General features: G+C 39.2%; 1 protein-coding gene across 1 annotated transcript in view; it reads right to left on the bottom strand.

Annotated features, from left to right (window-relative positions):
* Positions 1-23,092, bottom strand: part of LOC140211126 (metabotropic glutamate receptor 7-like) — a 786,692-nt gene that overhangs the window by 537,862 nt on the left and 225,738 nt on the right. Inside the window, exon 2 of the mRNA XM_072280621.1 lies at positions 6,424-6,640. Within this exon, the coding sequence (XP_072136722.1) occupies positions 6,424-6,640 (217 nt within the window). The remainder of the gene's footprint in view (positions 1-6,423; positions 6,641-23,092) is intronic.

Here is a 23,092-nt window from a genome sequence, read left to right as displayed (position 1 = left end):
ATACAGGACATTAACTCTGTCTTACAATGTACAAACAAATGGCAAATTACCCAAACTCATAGTATAATAAGCACATACTAAACTAACTACTATCACATGGATCCCTGCAGTGAACAATTTATTTACATATTTATCTTTTAGTTAGCTGATATCTTTTCCTCTCTACTGCAATAGAGAGGACAAAGTATCAGTACACTGCATTCCTGTCTTTTGAAAAGCATGTTGCGAATGGAGCTTGAAGGATTCTTTTTCATAACTCAAAAGCAGTTAGACACCTTGATTTCTTGACCAGAAGTATCTGTGGAATTAATGCAACACACTGCAGTTCATTTGACACAGAAAGCATACCAGATATAACATATAACCATATAACAATTACAGCACGGAAACAGGCCATCTCGGCCCTTCTAGTCCATGCCGAACTCTTACTCTCACAGTTGATGGCATTGTTTTTTTTAACATCACGCCTTGAAAGTGCACATGGTTATATCTGATCCGCAGCAGGAAACTGAAGGGAGAAAGGATCCTGTAGGGAACATAACCCTGTTTGCATGAGGGTGGTGAGTTGTCACCATATAGAGAACAGCAATTGGAAAACTGGGTAGTGCAGCAGACTTGATCAACACCAATTTGAAATTATTGATGTGAAATTCACTGGCTGTGAAATGCTTTGTGACAGCTCAAGTGTATGGGAAGTTTTCAGTTTGATATTTTCTCATTTTTTTCTTTTGAATATGGATCAATTAGTATTAATTCAACCATCAATCATGATGTTATCCAAATAACGACTACAGTGTTGTCCATAGTGTTACAGATCACAGTATTACTAAATCAAACACCACCAGCCACACTGACATCTCTACACAAAAACATTTATAACGAACATTCGCGTCTACCAAACTGAATACCAGCTACTTATTAGAAATGATTTGCTCAGCTTGGCAAAGAGAACCAGCACACTCCTGCCAAATGAAATGATCAAAATTTACACCAAACTAAACACACGGAATTACTAAACAGAAAAATTATTTTAAAATTACTCACAAATCCCACCATTGCAAACCCTTGTCACATCATTCCCAAGCTTAATAGCAACAGCACAATATTTACAATATTTAGCAAATTGACCAATAAATGCTCAACAAACTGATCAAAACACAATCACCACACTTCTACAATCACATTTTAAACAACCTGTGCGGAGCTTGGCTATCTGGGCTCTGGCAAATTCATATGTATCTCATTTACACCTGGTTAGGTTCAATGATCTGATAGAGCATTTGAGCCTAGATCAGCATTTAATCCAGACGGGCATTTAAATACAGCTGAATGGCATGTTTTCCCTTATAATACCTATGGCAATGAGGGACTAATTATAGAATAAGAGGCCCATGGTGGGTTTGAATTAGTCACAGTGAAGTTTTAATTTTGTATCTCAGTAGATGTTTGAATGTATTAGCATAATGTATATTAACTTTTATCCTAAATAACAGTTAATGTAATCAAGGATTTCAGGAGTAGATGGCTGTCCTCTCACCATTACTGGTTGATCAGATTTTTCAATATGAAATACCAACACTTGTATTAGACTTCATTATGTCGGTAAAATCTTCTCATTGTAACTTGCATCCATACATAGCAACAAGATTGCCAGGGATCACACCTTCTCCTGATCCTCCACACATCATGTATTATGGAATGCTGTATCACATTCATGGGAACTAAAATCTCATGCTAAGTTTATTGACCAACAGGGAAATAACCAAAATGAATTTCTCTCATTACTAGAAAATACCAATAATTGTATTAGACTTCATCACCTTCTTAAGTGAGTTTCTTTCTTTAATGACGACCATCATTCTGGTAAAGGTACACCCGCAGTGTTGATGGGAAAGACATCCCAGGATTTAGACCAATAAACAATAAAGGGCCAGTGATAGACTTCAGTTAAATGATCAAAAAGTCTGAAATCAAGGAAACCTTCTTTCTACTGTGAAAATGTTATGAAACTGCTGATGTTGGCAATCCAATAAAACATAAAATGCGGGTCAAGCAACAAAGAAAATAAGTATTTTTGTGCTGATTTTCTCTTCAGGTACATATATACCTTGGCAATTTCCACACAAAGCTACTTCGTAAAAAAAGCAGAGAGCAGGATAAAATAGTTAAAGTTGTATTAACCAACATTACTGGACCCAAGATTACATGAAACTATATATTTACTACATGGCAAAATCACTATCTGCAGGTTAACATTTGCTTAAACTTGAATAAAGATAATTACTTCAGTATCACAAATCAGAATTTTAGACCTCCCAATCAAATAATGCTCAGTCAGTACTTTTACATGAACTGCAGTGGTTCAAGATAGCAGGTCACCACTTCTTTAGGTAGTCATACCATATGCAATTAGTGTCTGCTTGTTAACTAAATTACACAATACTCACATTCTAGTTTAGTTTAGCTTTGCTACACCTGATATTTTAACTGAAAATTGATAGAAATGTAATTGACATGAAACGAAACCATGAACAATCCTCTCTACTCCTAAAGCAACTCACTCTGTGTTACAGATGAGAAACTCCGGTAAAATGTTGGCATTGGTTTGAGTTTGCTGAATGCTTCAGAAATTAGGATTAAAGAGCAAGCTTTCCAAGAATGCCATCTCTTATGCCATTGTAGTGGAATCTGATTATGATAGGCACTATGTATTCTCTGATTGTGTTAATATTTTCAACCTGTCCACTGTCTCCCAGCAAGTCAAGGCATTTCTAGACAAAGCACTCCATAAAGTCTGAGTGATGAATCAGATGATCTCAGCTAGGATGTTAACTTTTCTCTATATTGTCTGGGGTGGGATGCCTAAATTTCAAATACTGCATGATTACAGTGGCTGTTACTGCATTCAAGAGTGACGATTGAGTCCACCAAATGCTGGGTCACTAACTGAAGGGACTTGTATATGAGGGATCACCATACAAAACCATGCAGGAGTACCTTAATAGATCATTCCATTTGGAATAAGTTATGGAAAAAGCAAAAAATCTGCAGATTCAGAATATCTGAAATATAAACAGAAAGAGCAAGAAATATTCAGCAAGTCGGGCAGCATCTGTGGAAAGAGAAACAGAGTCAATGTTTCAGGTCAATGATCTTTCATTAGAATTAGGAAGAAATAACACTTCAAATTTTAGAGAAAGGGAAAAAGTGGAGAGAGCAAAGGACATACCTGTGCTAAGGTGAAGATCACGAGAGACTGACGAGCGTAAGTGGTTTTGCACATGTCTTGGTTTGCAGTCTTTCCACCACACCGCCCCCCCACAAACTTTTCTACAATTAATATATAATTTATATTCTTTGTGTCATCAGAATCTGTGTGCCTGTGATGCTGCTGAAAGCAAGTAACAGTAACTTTGTAACTGTACCTCATTGTACTTGTGCATATGGCAATAAAAGTAGCTTGACCTAGGGTGGCTGAGAGAGGATGTGAAGGTTTCTTAAGTTTCAGTTTACCTTTTCAGGGATGCAAATAAAAGAAGATAAATGAGAATAGATGCGAAGGAAGACATTGCTTTCCTCATTTACAGCGTTGAATTTTTACCTCCAGCTAGGTTTAGTCAAACGTCACCAACCTGAAACATAAACTGTTTTTTCTCTCCACTGATGCCACCCAGCTTGCTGGGAATTCCTGGCATCTTCGGTCGTGGGATAAGTTAATTTATTTCACTCATCCATGCAGAAATTCAAGGGAATCAATCACTTATTCGCACAAGTTCATTATCATTGACCTGGTTCATTGAAAGAGTTATCCATTTATTCACATTTCCTGGTTCTAATCCCAAGACCCATTAATTTTTCCTGCCTGCTTCAAGCACTTACCCAATTTCCCTTCTTGAATTTGAAGCTGCTCCACTACATTTTCAGGCCACGTTTTACACATAGATTCGAGTTGTGCCAGCAAATAGCTTTCTTCACCTCGTTATTTGCTGTGTCTGCCAATTTCCTTAGTCGTGCTTCTAACATTTCTTTCTTAAAAATGTTGAACTTCAATATCATATCTCCTCTTAAAACATTCTAGTCTTGGGAAAATATTGTAGTCTCTATTCATAACTTAAGTCCTTCAACAACATCAGCAATGTCATGTAAATTAATTAGCTGACCAATTTTTTCCAACTGTCATTTACTGTGAATATAATTACTAGATAGAAGGAATCATTCTTTTTCCTTGTTATGCAAAAATGAAAGTGAAGAGCTGAGTTTCAAATATTTCTTCAAATACAAATTCCTTTCAAAGTGTGTCTCTATTAAATAGATCATTAAGTGAAGTAAACTCATTGTAAATATCATACTGATTAAAGAGCAGATTTGAGGATCAATATGGAATGTTGTATTACGGATGACAGGTACATTTCATATCTAAGTTAATGAAATAGCAAAATTGATTCAAGAAGTAGACACTAGAAGGATCACTCATCACTTCCAGCTTGATCTAAACACACTCAATTCTCCTAGTTAATTATAGTTACTTAAGGTGATACAATGCTTTTCAAAGAGTTTTAAATTTTATAACAAATGCTTCTGATTTGACAAGACTGGGGCAAAATTGGCTTGTTGCGAATTACTGTAACAAATAGTGTTGATTGCTGCTTCAGTGTTGCATTGTCGTGTAAAAACTCTCAAGAGGCACAGGCAAAATCCTGAGCATCAAATTGTTGATGGCAATAGATTATTTGCCCTAATCACAATGGCAATAATTAATCTCATGGGAAAATAACTACACTCCTGAAAAGAAGTGGAGAAGCATTATTTTGGTCTATCTGTGTATAATCTCTCAAAATAAATTATTTCTAGAATCTATCTTATTGCACTGAGTCTTGTGATTGGAAACACATCCCGAGCCTTCTGACTCCTAGGAATTTCTGAGCAAGGTCTGAACTAATGTGCATCTTTATTCCTTAATATTGCCTTTCACTAGCCCCACCACTGGCAGCATTGTGTTCTGAATTTAACACACTTCTACCAGAATTTTGATTGTCACTATTTTACTCTGCAGTCATGCTCTGCTCTCCAAGGTATTTTCAATATTTTCTGACCATCTTCTGCTAGAGATTTGTTAGATTAAATATTATCTCTGTTTATCATTTGTACATATCAAAACATACAATGAAATGTATTGTTTGCATCAAATCAAATCGGTGAGGATTGTGCTGGGCAGCCCACAAATGTCACGACGCTTCCAACGCCAACATAGCATGTCCAAGACTTACTAACCCTAGTGGTACATCTTTGGATTGTATGAGGAAACTGGAGTACCCAGAGGAAACTAAGGCAGGCAGATCATACAAATTCCTTACAGACACAGCAGGAATCAAACCCAGGTCACAAGTGCTGTAAAGCAATGTGCTCACCACTAGGTTACCATTACACCCATTACCTCACTGTCATATCCAAGCGTTGACAGTCACCTGTCACGTTTTCCTCAGCAGTCATTGAATAAATCTCCAGATCTGAGCCTGGCATACTCCTCTAATAGGAGCTTGCCAACTGTTTGTCCTCTTCTTCTGCTCCATTATCTTCACACATGACATACACAGCAAGATGCTTAACCCCAAGACACCTCTGAGGATAGCCATGAACCTAATATCTATTGCTAGTGGACTGAGATCAGAGGAGAAATTGCACTTTCCAAAATTATCATGCATTGTTGTCTGAATAAAACACAACACCAATACTCAGCTCACAAACCAGATTCAAGAGAAGTGTTCTGCTGAATGTAATTATCAACCTGAAATGCTAACGATGTTGAATCTCAGAGACACTCTGCCAACCAGTACAGACAAGTTGTGACAGGGTAATGGCTGGACTGGGGTTTTGATAAATGGACAAAACCTACCACTAGACCATGGTGTGGGGATACAGATATTGCCCCCGGTGCATATGTAGCTGTGTGTTCAGTGCAAAGTAAATGGACAGGAATTAAACCAGGCACCACCTACATACTCATCTCCATACTACTCCCTAACTTCAGACACAATTCTAACCAACCCTTCGCTCAATCAAAATCTTGTGCTCCACTGAGATTGGATTACTTCAAGTGACAGGGGTATTGAGTTGGGTCTAAAAGGCAGCTTTGCAGTTGAGTCCGTCTGTTCCTGTTCAGTGGGTTAGAGTTAGAGTTTCATGTGAATAGCTATTGAGGAATTCAATAGTTTGATAATGTAAGCATTCACTTTTCTGTACCCATTTTACACCACCACTCAGTTCAGCTTTGTGCTATTATGTGAACTAAAGTGACAAAAGGCACAGAAATTTGATTAAGATTGAGCGGCACTCCGTAACCATAAGCAACATTTAATGAAATTAGATTGGTGCTCCACGGATGAATTAGTATTATGCGCTGAACTGCACTTGCATTGCTCTTACCAGCTTCCCTGGAGACCTGCACAAACGCCTCCACTCCACTCTCCCCGTAGCTCCCTTCTGAAGCTAAAGTAGACACATAATTCCACCCCATAGCTTTCACTATGTCCACCATGGCCTGAGTCTGGTAGGAGTCCGGAGGAACAACGCGTGAGAAGAAGGCATAGCTGCTGTTATCACTCAACTCGGGTGCAGTGGAGGCATAACTGATCTGTGGAATCTGAAGAAAAAGAAAGAAGAAAAAAAACTAATCATTCATTCAGCATGGAAAGTGCAATTGCTACTTTGCATCTTAATTTTCAGAAACTTCACTTTTAGGCAAGATAAATATGCACTGAAGGAGGAAGTGAAGTCAATCATGATAATCAAGTTATAATGATTCATGCAATTCATTTTTCTACTTGACTGAACATGAAGACAGACCATTGACTGTAAGAACTTATGCCATTCCCAAACAGAGGCAACTAACAGTGAAGAAATATGAAGGCCGGTATTTTAGTCAGTGGGAATGATGTGACTAAAGGAAAATTGGTTTGAACATACAGTATAAGACTCTGTTTCTTTTGAGAGAGAATAAACAGTATAGTCAGCTGCAATGGATGACTGCAACTCCAAAAGTTACTTTGGCTTGAAGACCTGCCATCAGTAAGGGAACAGCAGTGTTTCTGAATCTGGCCAGAAATCCATCCCTCAGCAAGACTGGAAAAGAATTTCCACCAATAGCAGACCCAAAACCAGAAAAGAAGTAAGTGTAGGCAGTGGTATTGTGCCATAAATAGTAACATTGCTAATTAAGAACCATGAGAATGTCAAAAATGGCAATTATTGGTTCTATCTCACAATAAAATGCAATGTTTTCAGAAATAATTCTGTTGAAATAGAAAACAAACCTACATTTTGCTTTTCATAATTTGTAATATTACTGAGGGAGTGAAGCACTTTTTCGATTTCTTCACAGAATATGGACAGGACAGGACCGGTGAATTCTACATCCCTATGATGAGGAAAGAATGAGTCAGCTGCACTGGTGGCTCTGGAGTCACATATAGATCAAATTACATTTCCTCCCCCAAGCCAATTAGTAAACCAAGTGTGGACTTTCTTTGACACAAGTGATTCTGAAGATGCTGGCAATCTTGAGCAACACACACAAAATGCTGGATGAACACAGCAGGCTAGCCAGCATCTATGCAGGGGAATAAATGGTCAACATTCCAGGCTGAGACCCTTCATCAGGACTGAATTTTCTTTGGATGAGATTGCCAGTTCAAAGTTATGCGCATCTTTTGTTGGATAAAACAGAAAGCCAGGAGTTCCATGCTTGTTCTATAGTCTTAAGTGGATATAAATTACCCTTAATAAATTCAAGTTTTCTTTACCAATTCACACATACCAGCCATTTGATCCCTGCTGTTTAGATGCCTTGTTGCAGACAAATTGGCAATAATCTCCACTATATGAATGTACACTTCTTTGAGACATGACTAAGGACATAGAAAGCACCCTTCACATTTGGCTGAAAGATTTGATAGTGAGCAGTGAAGAAACTTATGAAGCTTCAAGAATACCCGCCAGAGACAAATAAGATTTCAAATTTAATCTTCAGTCTGCACTAAATTTAGCAATGTTGACGTATTCGGATGTATATGTCTCAAAATGTGCAATAATTGCCCCCTTTAACCTGGGGTTGTTAAACATAGAAACATAGAAAATAGGTGCAGGAGTAGGCCATTTGGCCCTTCGAGCCTGCACCGCCATTCAGTATGATCATGGCTGATCATCCAACTCTGATCCCTGTACCAGCCTTCCCTCCATACCCCCTGAGCCCTTTAGCCAATAGGGCCATATCTAACTCCCTCTTAAATATAGCCAATGAACTGGCCTCAACTGTTTCCTGTGGCAGAGAATTCCACAGATTCACCACTCTCTGTGTGAAGAAGTTTTTCCTAATCTCGGTCCTAAAAGGCTTCCCCTTTATCCTCAAACTGTGACCCCTCGTACTGGACTTCCCCAACATCGGGAACAATCTTCCTGCATCTAGCCTGTCCAATCCCTTTAGGATTTTATACGTTTCAATAAGATCCCTCCTCAATCTTCTAAATTCCAATGAGTATAAGCCTAGCTCATCCAGTCTTTCATCATATGAAAGTCCTGCCGTCCCAGGAATCAATCTGGTGAACCTTCTTTGTACTCCCTCTGTGGCAAGGTTGTCCTTCCTCAGATTAGGGGACCAAAACTGCACACAATACTCCAGGTGTGGTATCACCAAGGCCTTGTACAACTGCAGTAGTACCTCCCTGCTCCTGTACTCGAATCCTCTTGCTATAAATGCCAGCATACCATTTGCCTTTTTCACCACCTGCTGTACCTGCATGCCCACTTTCAATGACTGGTGTATAATAACACCCAGGTCTCGTTGCACCTCCCCTTTTCCTAATCGGCCACCATTCAGATAATAATCTGTTTTCCTGTTCTTGCCACCAAAGTGGATAACCTCACATTTATCCACATTAAATTGCATCTGCCATGAATTTTCCCACTCACCTAACTTATCCAAATCACCCTGCATCCTCTTAGCATCCTCCTCACAGCTAACACTGCTGCCCAGCTTCGTGTCATCCGCAAACTTGGAGATGCTGCATTTGATTCCCTCATCCAAGTCATTAATATATATTGTAAACAACTGGGGTCCCAGCACTGAGCCTTGCGGTACCCCACTAGTCACTGCCTGCCATTCTGAAAAGGTCCCGTTTATTTCCACTCTTTGCTTCCTGTCTGCCAACCAACTTTCTATCCACATCAATACCTTACCCCCAATACCATGTGCTTTAAGTTTGCACACTAATCTCCTGTGTGGGATCTTGTCAAAAGCCTTTTGAAAATCCAAATATACCACATCCACTGGTTCTCCCCTATCCACTCTACTAGTTACATCCTCAGAAAATTCTATGAGATTCGTCAGACATGATTTTCCTTTCACAAATCCATGCTGACTTTGTCCGATCATTTCACCGCTTTCCAAATGTGCTGTTATCACATCTTTGATAACTGACTCTAGCAATTTCCCCACCACCGATGTTAGGCTAACCGGTCTATAATTCCCCGGTTTCCCTCTCCCTCCTTTTTTAAAAAGTGGGGTTACATTAGCCACCCTCCAATCCTCAGGAACTAGTCCAGAATCTAAAGAGTTTTGAAAAATTATCACTAATGCATCCACTATTTCTTGGGCTACTTCCTTAAGCACTCTGGGATGCAGACCATCTGGCCCTGGGGATTTATCTGCCTTTAAACCCTTCAATTTACCTAACACCACTTCCCTACCTACATGTATTTCCCTCAGTTCCTCCATCTCACTGGACCCTCTGTCCCCTACTATTTCCAGAAGATTATTTATGTCCTCCTTAGTGAAGACAGAACCAAAGTAATTATTCAATTGGTCTGCCATGTCCCTGCTCCCCATAATCAATTCACCTGTTTCTGTCTTCCATGCTTCTGACTGCCATTTCAAAGACAATATGATCAGTGACCATGAATAGAGGGGAGATGGATAGTAACCAGCCTGTAAGCTCCCTTTTAGTTAGACGATGACACACAGTTATAGCAAAGAAGCAGATTATGCCCTCAAAACACACTACCAGAGCAATTCACTCATTTCATACCTCAATCATTTCTTGCAACTTAGTTTATACTATACATTTACCCAATTGCCATTTGAAGGCCATAATAGCACCTGCCTCCACATCTCCAGGAAATAGTCGTAGTCATAGTCATACTTCATTGATCCTGGAGGGAATTGGTTTTCGTCATGTAATGCAGGTTTCAACCAATGTAAAACTACTTTCCTAATTCATTCTTAATTCTCTTCACTTTATTTTATAACTATGACCTTTACTTCTCAACATCAAAGTGAACAACTTCCTACAATCCATTTTATGTAGACTGTTCCTTTAATATACATACATCTGTCAAATCACCAGTCTTCTCCACTGAGTGTATCCCCAGTCTTTATCATCTGTCCTAGTGACTGTAGTCCCTTAGCCAGGAATCCGTCCCATAAATATTTTCTGGGTTCTCTAATATTTTTCCTGATAATGTAATAAACAGAATTGAAGATAATACTCTCACAGAAATCAAAACAGTATTTAGTGAAGGTTCATGATGATTTCTCTTTTATGCATGCTGCCTTTTATAATGAAATCACAGATGTACCTGTAACACAAGCTAGCACAGAACAGCCACTCAGTGAAATAGAAGAACAAGCCATTCACCCTTTTGTTTAATAACTCTGCATCATTGACTCCTTGTAGCTCCACATCCTTAACAAAAATATGTTATACCTTGAAGCAAGTAGTCAGGTTCTTCACAACACACACAAAATACTGGAGGAGTCCTGCTGAAGGGTCTCGGCCCAAAGCATCGACTGTACCCTTTTCCATAGATGCTGCCTGGCTTGCTAAGTTCCTCTAGCATTTTGTGTGTGTTGCTTGGATTTTCAGCATCTGCAAATTTTCTCTTGTTTGAGTCAGGTTCTTAAATTAGGATAATCCAAAAAGAAAAGAGTAGGGTGGCAGAAGGCGGGACATAGAGGACGTACTGAAGGCGAGTTTGTGAAAGTTGAAGTTTAACGTACACTGCACACAATCACCTCCAAACAAATACTTGTGAATTGCATTTTACAATTGGATCTTGCCAGTAAACGCTAGCGAAATTGTGATTTCCACATGCATGGTCAAAGGCAGAAGACACTAACTTGCTTTATAGTTTAGGCAGGGACATCTTTCACAATACTTCATTGCTGGACTCCTCAAGAAGCCCAGTGGCAGAGCTTGATAGCATCAAGATTGCTTAGCATTCACATTGGAGCATCAGCTCTCAGATCCTGCATAACGTTAGACATGTTGCAAGATCTATTGGCCAATTCATTACAGAGGTTTCAGCAGGGCTATGGAAAAGAAAATAAAGTGGTCAAGTTCCATTTGTTTTAGTAACTTCTATTTAGCTTATTGGTTGCAATTTTCTGTGTTTTTGGTTAATTATGATTTTAAAAAATAAACTATTTTTAGTAATTATTTACTCTATCTTTAACTGTTAGTGTCTGAATTTGCTGTTGTTCAGTCGTTGAGTCCGACTCTTTGTGGCCTCAGGAGCACCTGCGCACCAAGCCTTCTCGTTGGAAACTGCCTCTCTAAGATCCCCTAAGGTTGTACACATTGTCTGAGTAATATTATCTTTCCATCGTAGCCTCTGTCATCCGTTCCTTCTTTGTCTTCTCCTTTCCCTTTCAATGCGAGAGGTTCAAGCAAGGAGTGAAAATAGCTGGCAACCGCAGGCGGATACCAAGATGTACCTTTAACATCTGATGCATTTTTTCTGTTCTGCAAATACAATTGCATGACAGCAGTTGCAAATCTCACCAGCCTCAACAGTTCTAACACTCCAATTGTTGTTAATTGAACCAAAAATGCAACTTACTGCCTACCAAAGTTTTGAAAACAAAATAATGCCAGACACATTCAGGTTCAGGCAGCATCTATGGGGTGAGAAACAAGATTAGTGCTTCAGGTCAAAAACCCTTCAGCTTTGAAGAAGGTGAATCTGAACTCTCTCACTCCAGCAGCATTTCCACACAACAGAAGACAGTATCAAGATGAAAGTTGCGATTCAAATCAGAGAGTATTATAACATTATTGAACTGTTTATCCTGTTGAGATCAGGGATCTAACGGATGAATTTAGTTCCAATACAGCTAGATCAATATGGTTTAATTCAATCAACAAAAACACACAGGCTTGGGTCCTACTCTGACATTTTTAGCAAAATTGACTTGCAATCAGACAACTCCACATATATGAAGATGGTATTTCATGCACAAAGCAAATTATATGTTCTAAAAGTACATGTTATTTTAAGATCTGTGACCATGCTTCTGGATCAAATTAATCATGACGAACTTAAACCAATTGCACTCATGTCTCGGACCTTAAGCTTCATCCTTACTAGATACTAGGACTTCAACGGACAACTTTTAACTGATTTTAATTCTCTTTTGAAACTGACTACTCTACAATATAAACAAATAAATGCATTTTTATAGATGACGTTTCTAAACGTATTTTCAATTACCCAAATTCAGAGTACTGTTGAAAAGGAAATATTGATGTCTACCTAGTTTTAGCATTATTAAAAAATGTGCCAAAAAACTTTTCAATAAATTATTGAGAGCAAAAGTAATGTCATTGTAACATGGTCCCGATTCTACAGGTTATCCATTACATCTGACAATAACCAAAGATTTCATGAAAACTGAAAAGCTCAAAATTAAGGCAACATTCCAATGTTTTTTATTTATCAAGTTCAGTAACTGTAGCCAAAGCATAATCAACAGGGTAACTAACAACATCAGGAATTTACTAACTATTCAGTTCATGAAATAACATTTAATTATTATGAGTCTGTTGCTATGTCTGTCAGTAACTGAAAATATTTCCTGTTATGCATCATTTAAGTATGTTTTTAATTATTCATTATTTTCCTAATTAATTTAGGTATTATTTACAACAACAGTTTCTGCAGGGTTGACTCTATAGGAGACTTGATTATATTTCTTCTCACCCTATCATTTGTAAAAATGCTATTTCATTCTCTCATTTCCTCTATCTCATCTGTTCTCAGATGAGGATTTTCTTTCTGGAACATCTGATATGTCTTTGTTTCAATGAATGGGGTTTCCCTGCCGCCACCATCGATGCTGCCTCACTGGAATCTCCTCCATTTCCCTAGATATCTGCCCTCACTTCACCCTCTCGCAATCATAACAGAGTTAGGTTTCCCTTGTACTTGCCTACCACCCCATGAGCCTTCAGATCGAGCAGATCATTCACTGTAAAAACTGCCATCTCCTACCACTAAACACATCTTTCTGTCCCGCAACCCCCTGCTTTCCGTTGAGGTCACTCTCTATGTGACTCCCTGGTTCACACGTTCCTCCCTGCACATCCCTGCTGTCATGACAAGTGCTACACTTGCCCCATCGCTTACAACTGCAGCGCCACTCACAACCCCAAACAATCCTACTAGGTGAAGCAATTTCATTAACATTCAATAATTTATCCCTCCCTCCTCCTCTTTTTATCCCATTTCCCATTCTAGTTCCCCTTTCACTCTTCGTTTCACCTGCCCATCACCTCCCTCTGGTTTCCCTCCTCCTTCCCCTTCTTCCATGGTCCACTCTCCTCTCCTATCTGATTCCATCTTCGGACTTTTTAACTGTGACCTCTTGGCTTCTTGCTTCACCCACCCACCCACCTTACCTCAAACTTATTACCTGCTAACTTATATTTCTTTCCTTCCCTCCACTTTCTCATTCTGACTTCTTCCCCCTTCCTTTCCAGTCCTGATGAATGGTGTCGATCTGAAACATCGATTGTTTATTTCCTTCCATAGATTGCTGCTTAAGCTGCTGAGTGTCTCCAGCATTTGGTATGTTACTATATGAGAACAGGCTTGTTAACACTTGGGAATGCAGTTCTTTAATGAGAAGTGTGCAGATATTTTCTGTGAATTGCCATTATTTTAGAGAACGACAATGATGTCAGCTACCCAAATTTGGAGCATGAAAGCTTGGACAAAACACCAAACATCTGAGGGCACAAAAGGCTAAAAAAAAAGACAGAACACAAAAGCAATCATGAGTTCTCCTGATATTTTTATGCAATTAAAGATAACAGAGGATATGCGCGTAGGTGTTGACAGCAAGAGGATATTTTATAGCACAGACTTAATGAATGTGACATCAACAACTTCCCACATTTTCACAGCCTTTGCTATTCCAGAGAACTTTACAGCTTTCCACCAGTTCTACTCTGCTGGGAAGGAGAGGTTATCAGACTAGTGACAGTGGTAACTGATGGGAAGATTTACATTGTGTGAATATTACACTGTGAGTCTGATTCTGGGCTTTTAAACCATATATTTGCACCAACCCTCAGAGGCAGGACACTTCCACCTCATCTTTTACTTTACCAGACTGTGAATTCTGGCTAATGGAGCTGAAAATATGCATAATGGCAACATAAACCCCAAACTGTCTCCCTTTTATATCATACTGACAACCAGGTACAGCAATTGCAACAAGGAACACAAGACATAAAGTAAGTTAACAGGGATTTTGCTGTCTTCTGATATAACAATAACACAAAACTAATTTAACATACTGATAAATAAAGTAATTTTTTAATTATTCCTTTACAATCACCAATAGGAATTAAATTGTAAAGCAGTACAGTTATTTTGTGGAAAAGTAGTTTCGTGAAGTCCCAGCTAACCGGTTTTTGTTACTCCCCTTAAATATTCATTTTGGATTCAAAAAATGATAAGTAAGAGGAATATATATTTTTTGTATTTGGACAGTTCATCTTCTTTTCCACATTTGGTGTTTGTTAATCTTGGTGTGCAGTTTTTTATTGATTGAAATGTATTTATTTTTTCTACTGTGAATACCTGTAAAAAAATTAATTTCAGACTAGTATATGGTGACATATGTACTTTGATAACAAAAATTTACTTTGAAAGGGTGGAGCTTAAGAGAATGATTGCACCTAACGGCGACTCCTTTACTTGCATCTTCAGGAACAACTCCATTTCTATCTTTAATATCTCTATTTTCCCCTTTCAGTGTTTTTTTGAAGACCCTGACCTGGAGTCACATGCTGACTTTGGTTCTTTGTGGGAATGGGACCCACTCTCAGGGTCTCACGGCTGGCCGCTATTCAATATACCTAGGACGTGGCCTAGAAGACTAGCGCGCCTTCAGGGTTCCGGGGTTTTGTGGCTCTGGAGGCGGGCGGACTTAAGGTCGGTGCCCCTGCAGGAAATTGGTTTGTCGTGGGAGACGGAAGATCGAAAGCAGCTTGCTGGCTGCTGGCTGTGTGCTCAGGGACCCGAGTTCTTTGAGCACAGAACTCGGAAGAAGCAATACAACAGACTTTTAACATGTAAATCACTGAGTTGTTTGTTATGTCTTCCATCTCACTGTGAAATGGGGTCATCCCTTTTCCCCTTATTAGGGAGAGAGAGAGCCTGTGGTATGTCGAATTACCGGGTGAATGAATAGTCTTTGGGGAACTGCAAGTCTGTGTCTTTATTGATGCTGTGCTACACAGCTGAGTGCTCAGTGGGGGAGCCGATGCTTTATTTTGCTGGTGGGGGAGGGGGGATCATCGCTTTGCTGCTGCTTATGTGTGGGTGGTGGGAGCTGGGAGGGGCTTTGGGGTTCTAACATTTAATTGTCATACATTCTTTGGGGCACTCCTCTGTTTTCATGCATGTCTGCGAAGAAAAAGAATTTCAGGATGTATATTGTGTACATTTCTCTGACATTAAATGTACTTTTGAAACCTTTGAATTTTGAATAATGGAACAGCAAAAAACATGGGAGAAAGACCATTCAGTGCTTCGTAGAAGTATTCAGCTCCCAACCCCTTGTTCACATAAATGAGTATTCACATAAACCAGGGATTTTGTTCAATTTAACTGAGAATTTTCATCAGTGAATCACATGCTTCATTTTTTCATTGTAGAGCCCAATGAAAACAGAGAAAATTGTAAAGCATGAAAAACTAAACATTCAGAAGCTGAAATGTCAGCAGTCTTAAAGTCTTCAACCCCCTTTGCTCGGTACTTAGTTGAACCACATCTCACAGCTATTATAGCCAGTGGACTTTTTGGATAAGTTTCTGTTAGCTTTGCACAATGTGATGGAGCTAGATTTTCCCACTCCTTCTTGCAGAATTGCTCAAGTTGCACTAGGTTATTTGGGGAGCAGCAGTGGACAGAAATCTTGAGCTCTTGACAGAGACGTTCAATCTGATTAATGTTAGGGTTCTCTGCCACTCAACGGCATCAATTTTCTTCATTTGAAGCCACTCCATGGTTGTTCTGGCAGTGTGTTTTGGGTTGTTGTCTTGCTAAAAGACAAGCTTCGCCCCCAGTTTAAGCTTTTTGGCAGAGACTAGCAGGCTTTTATCCAAGATCTCTCTGTATTTAGCAGCATTCATCTTCCCATCTATCCTGACCATCTTTCTAGTCCCCGCTGCTGAAAAGCATCCCCATAGTACTCCACTATACTTACAGTGGGGATGGTGTTACAAGCTGATGCACAGTATTAGATTTATGCCACACGTACCACTTGGTGTTGAGGCCAAAATATTCCACTTTAGTCTCATCCGACCACAAGACCTTCTTCCACATCTTTACAGTATCTTCTAAGTGATTCTTTGCCAGTTCTGTATGGGCATGGACATGCTTTTTTCTTTAAGTCAGTGCTTCTTCCTTGCCACTCTTCCACAAATACCCTTTTTTGGCAAAGCCTTAGAGAGTGTGGAGGCATGAACTTCATCTCCAGTTGCAGCCATTGAATTCAGCAGCTCACTCAGAGTGACTGTTGGTATAACAGTAGCCTGTCTTACAAGTATCATTCTTCTCCAGTGATTAAGTTTAAGAGGAGCAACCTGACCTAGGTAGTATGACTGTGGTATCATATTTTTTCATTTTTTCCACAGTGGACTGCATTGAGCTCCAAGGAATGTTCGGTGCCTTTGAGATGGTCTTGTATCCTTCCCCAGATTGGTGCTTTTCTATTACCAGTTCCCTGATTTGCCGCCTTGTATGTTCTTTTGTCTTCATTTTGACATCGTCTGTTGAAAATCTACCATACTGTTGGGCCTCACAGAGAGAAGCGGTGTTTATTCTTATGAATTCATTGAAAACAGGTGATCCTCCAATTTTCTACATCAACAAATTGGGTGAATTGGAAAGGTATTACATTATATTGCACCTGAGGAAAGTTAGCATTGTAATTTAAAAGGGGACAAATACTCTTTCAACCTCACAATTCGGGTTTTTAATTTTTAGTAAATTGTTGACAGGTTTCAGAATTTTTCTTTTGATTTGACATGAAGCATAATGTTTTGTAGATTATGCTCAAAAATTCCTACTTCAATATATTTTAAATTTAGAAAATAAGACAGCAAAATGTGGAAAATAGTTGTGATGTCTGAATACTTTTGCAAGACAATGTAAATAATTAAGATCCGATAAAGGCTGATGCATTAATTTACCTCAGGGTAACTGCAACAGGGAGGGGAGCGGAGGGGCTGGAGGGAGAAGGGAATGTCGACTCAGACCATGAGAGGCCTGCGTCAGGCATTTTCATGCCTTACAAGGCGCAGTTTAGAAGTCTGCGTGGGGCACCACTCCTTGCACAGACACTAGAGCAATGTGTGGTTAAGTGCTTTGCTCCAGGACACAAACACGCTGCCACAGCTGAGGCTCGAACTAGAAACCGTCAGACCACTAGACGAACACCATAACCACTTGGCCACATGCAACAGTAGAAGACAATGTTTTGGCAGTGTGGAGCCTTCATCCGGAAACATTTTTTTCTAGTTACTACAGGAAGAATTTACTGTCCTCAGATGCATTATAACACAAAGTCACAAAAGTGATTTCAAGATTTAGAATTATTAAATTATGATTTTAAAAGATTGATTAAGAATCTAAGTGTATGCTTAAAACAAAGATTCGGTGGGCTGGTAATGGAGAAACTACTTTGTTCGAAGGACTTAATATGAAAATAATCAGTATCCTTTTATTAGGCAAAGTTGCTTGGAGTAGAAGTACATTCCAGTCTTGGTCTTACTAAATACTGGAAATGATTCGAAGGGCTGAATGGCCCATTTTCCTTTTGTCCTGTGATTAATAGTCTTACAAGCTGAATCATGCTGGTTAAGGTACATCACCAGGAATTACAATTTACCCATACCCTCCCCTACTTCGGACTGCATGTGGAGGGCCAGCCTTGTTTGACCTTTATCCACAACTCCAACAGCATGATCTGATAGGTGGCAGATTGGTGGATAGCACTGTAATCAGGCCCTACCACTAAAACAACCCTGAAAACTTTTTAAAGTGGAGATTAACATCTTTCTGGGTGCCAAAAATATGTTACAATAAGCTTATAATACACTTATAAGTGCACCCAAAATGGATTAAAATCAGGAAATATTCAATTTAGCTCAATGGTATGAAATAAATTAGCTTAAGACCCAAGATATAAAATCTCCCTTAAACCAGACTATATGTGGTTGTGATTTGCATCATGTTGGTGTGAATGAACACATAGAAACAGACATATTTGTTGCTATTGTTAGCTGTTTCAGAGCTTGGAATTGAACCAGAAATTCAATGCATGACTGCATTCCTGGTGCAAAGCATTTATAATGCAAAAGCTGCCTTCTTCCATTTCTTGAACTGATCAAGCATAACCAGGAATTCACAGGAGAAATATTCTAGTCTACAGTATGTGGCACCAACAGAAACAATCCAATACTTAATTTGAAAGGGCAAATTCGTTCACTGAGCAAATGCATAATACAAGAGATTTTCACTTTTATGCAGTAATGATGATCAGCACAACAATACTAGGTATTTGTTTTGTATACAGAAAAAACACTCAAATGTTAAAGTTTTATATATATTTTTATATTTTAATAAACAATCTTAGTAGTCAGGGAACTTCCACCAACACACCTGAACACAGTGAGTCATGTTCCATTTTTGATAATTCGATTTGGCGAGCAGATTCAAGAGGCCAAATGGCCTAATTCTACTCCTACGCCTTGTAGATGAATAAAACACATAATAAAATCACTCACTGTTTTCCCTGTGATAAGTACTACACTTAATTTATGACCAATGATGATCACACACATGAAGGTGCCTGGGTGTGGCTGGACCCTCTCTCCCACTCATACAATGCTGCAGTTTACGCTTTGGACTCTGTTGTTCACGTTATGATGTTCCTGGTTACTCCATTTTTATTACTATTTTGTGCAGCGTTATTTGAAGTGGACAGCCTTTGTGGTCTGCAGCCAATGAATGGCACAGCACTCAATTGAACTGAACTGAACTGAATTAAATTGTACGTTCCATGACTGCTTCAATGGCTTGTGATATGATGTTTTATATTCTGTGTTTTTGCATTCATTTTTTTACTGTTTGCATAAGTTGTTCTTCTTTTCCCCCTGTGCATTGAGGGTTCGATGTGTTTCTTTGAACGGGGTTCCAGGATTTTCTTTGTTTCATGACTGTCTGTGGTGAGACAAATCTCAGGGTAGTATGCTGCATACACCTTCTGATAATAAATGTACTTTGAATCTTTAAATCCCAGTATAGGAGGGAGATTGAAAATCTAGTTGATTGGTGCCAAAATTCTCACCCAATGCCAGCAAAACTGAAGAGCTGATCATTCACTAAAGGAGGAAGAAGCTGGAGGTCCATGAGTCAGTGCTCATTAAAGGAACATAGTTAGAGAGGGTCAGTGCCTTTAAACTCTTTGGTATTAACATATACAAGGTTCAGTCCCTGAATCAGCATACAAGTGGCATCACGGTAGCACCTCAACTTTCTTAAAAGTTTGTTTAGATTTGGCATGTCAGCTAAAGCTTTGACTTACTTCTATAGATGCACAGCAGGATTGGGAGTATCCTGACTGATTGCATCATGGCCTTGTGTAGAAACACCAATGCCCAGGAACAGAAAAGGCTACAGAAAGTGGTGGATAGCGCCCAGTTCTTCACAGGCAAAGCCCTCCCCACCAATGAGTACATTAACATGAAGTGCTGCTACCAGAAAGCAGCATCCATCATCAAATACCAGTACTATCCAGGCCAGTCCCTCTTCTCACTACTACCATCAGGAAGGAGGTAAAGACATCGTAACCCCCCACACCACCAGATTCAGGAACAGATATTACACCATAATCATCAGGCTCCTGAACCTAACCGGTGTGGATAATTCCACTCACCACAACTTTGAAATGATCCTACAATCTATAGACGCACCTTAAAGGACTCTTTACAAATCATGCATTCAATAATTATTTTTTGTATTTTCTTTTGCAGTCTTGGTCTGTTTATGTATGGTTTTTCATAATTTTTTATTGTATTTCTTTTTTCCTGTGAATGCCTGCAAGACAATAAATCTTAAGGTAGCGTATCATAACATATGTATGTTGATAGTAAATTTACTTTGATATTTGAAATATGTCCCCTCGAGAATGGGGTCCACAGGAGAATTTAAATATTGCTCCAATAAAGTCCTTCCTTCCTTCCTTGCGCCCTTTACTCCTGGCAGAGTCGTCGGGGCGCTGTCATGACAAGCTTTGCACCGGTCTGTTCCATCTGTCAATAAAGTGTAGCCTGGTAAATGATAATCAGCATTAAGCACTCCCACAGAGTGAATTTACTTTTGGGTTCTCATCAACCAGCCTCAGTTTTAACCTCACCATGAATGTTGGTCCTTTCCAAGTTATCAAGCATTTGATCATTTGTCCTAACAACATCATATTTTGCACAGTGTCACATGCAATTCAATTTTGTTTCTGTGAAAACCCTTTGATATGTTTTGCCATGTTCAAGGGCAGTTGTTCTTGTATATGAAATGATACGTGGGCTGGAAACTTGTCATGTTAGTCCCTTTCTGGAAGTCGTTCACTCCAGCAAAGATGAAGGATATTGCAAGTTCTCCAGGATCTGACTCATTCTGCATCAGTGACCTTGCCTGCTGTGCAGAATCAGAGATTCATAGAATGATACTACCCAGGAGGCCATTCAGTTCAGTAACCATGCTGATACTTTGAAAGAGTTATCCAATTAGTTTTACTCCTGTCTTTTTATTTCATTTCCTTTGAAATGCACATTCATATCCTTTCTGAATGTTGCTATTAAAGATGCATTCACCAAGCTTCAAGGCAGTTCATTGCAGCACATAACATCTCCATATGCAAAATGTGTTTTCCTCCTATTTTCAATTGCATTATATCTGTGACCTCTGTTTACATTCCCTCCTTCCACTGGAATCAATTTCTTCTGATTTTCTGTGTAAAACCTTTGACAATTCTGAAGAACACTTTAAATCTCCCTTTAATCTTCTGAGACAGAGAGCCACCCTAGTTCCTGTGACGTTGCCACACAATTTTATATCACGGGGAAAATTCAAGGAGATTAATTTTGCTCTGCCTAGGGTTTCAACTTCTAATGTATGGGCTAGCCCAATACTTTATTTGAGATTTACATGAATAATTCGTCTAAATTCTTCGGAAATGCATGCCACTATTTATAAAGCTATAAGGTCCTTTAATAGTGGATCATAAGATATTATAACTTCTTATCATTCTTCTTCCCAAACTCAATTGCACCATGAACATATAATTTTAACCCTCCAAACAGATTATTCACAGCCCACTGTTAAATTTGATCTGCCATTCATTTACCTATTTGAATCCTCAAGTCCAGTATTATCATCTTCATTATTCATTGAATATCTGAGTTACATTATATCTTCGAAGGCTGCAATAATATCCTGTGAACACAGGCTTCATTAAACTGGAAACAAACAAATGTCACTCTTTTATTGTAAAAAAAAAGGGAGAAATTATTGGCTAGTTAATTTAATGAGAAAATGTTGGAAACTGCTCTTAAATGAAGATATTTGGAAAAAGTTCAATGTAGTCAGGCAAAGTTAATATTGTTACTGAATGGGGAAATAGTTTCTTTAAAGAAAATGCATTGTCAAGAAAGGGAAGCTAGTGGATGTACATGAACAGGCTAAGATTCATTGAAAGTTAATGTCAACTCACTGATTTACTTTCAAGAATGAAAGCCAGTGCTTTTAACTATGGAGCAGACTCGATGGGCTGAATGGCCCAATTCTACTCTTATGTCTTGTTTCAAGGTTTGACTTCCACATAATTATCAAAATGAAGCCAAAAGTTTCACTGTACAACAGCTGATGATCTTTGTAGAATTTAAATCCCTTTTTATCGAATCATGTTCTCTAGTTGAATAATCCAAATACCAGTGATCTCTGCACTTAAGTGTTTCTGAAACATGAATAAGCTGCAGCAGTTTGGTCCGCAAAATGCCCTTGTGAAAATATCCCCATCTGCCAAATTTACAGGAAGCACAATATCAGTGTTCTCTCCCACTCCATCAACAGCAGCATTGAAGCCATAGTCACTCAGCCCCAGTGGGCAGTGGGTGGTACACCACGTGCAGAAGCCAACCTTTGAAACAAAAGAATTTAGTTACCTCTGTTACAGGAAGAAATTACCGAACAACAGAGGAAAAGATACAAGGATGTGCTCAAAGTTCCAGAGCACCTCAAGCCCATGTATCAGGAGCACACGTGGGCACTGGGTAAATAGTGGAAGGAGCAAATCATCTCACAAACCTTGCACTTACCTTCCCTGTAAAGCAGTGGCCCCCAACCTCCGGGCCGCGGACCGGTACATTGCCGCGAAGAATGCAGCGGTAGCCGGAACGCACCCAGCACATCTTTAAGAAAAAAGCCGAAATAAACAAGCTAATTAATTAGGTGCTGCCCGGCACGTAAATGTCAGTCCAGATCAGAGACAATTGCCGACTGCGTCATCTCTGATCTGGGCCGATATTTACATGCCGGGCGGCACCTAATTAGTTAGCTTGTTTATTTCAGCTTTTTTCTTAAAGATGTGCTGGGTGCATTCCGGCTACCACTGCACTCCTGCATTCTTCGCGGCAATGTATCGGTCTGTGGCCCGGAGGTTGGGGACCACTGCTGTAAAGCACCTCCC

The sequence above is a fragment of the Mobula birostris genome, chromosome 16 (genome assembly GCF_030028105.1).
Source record: "Mobula birostris isolate sMobBir1 chromosome 16, sMobBir1.hap1, whole genome shotgun sequence".
Lineage (NCBI taxonomy): Eukaryota > Metazoa > Chordata > Chondrichthyes > Myliobatiformes > Myliobatidae > Mobula > Mobula birostris.
Note: the sequence above shows the minus strand (reverse complement) of the source record. Positions and strands in the feature narration are given on the sequence as shown.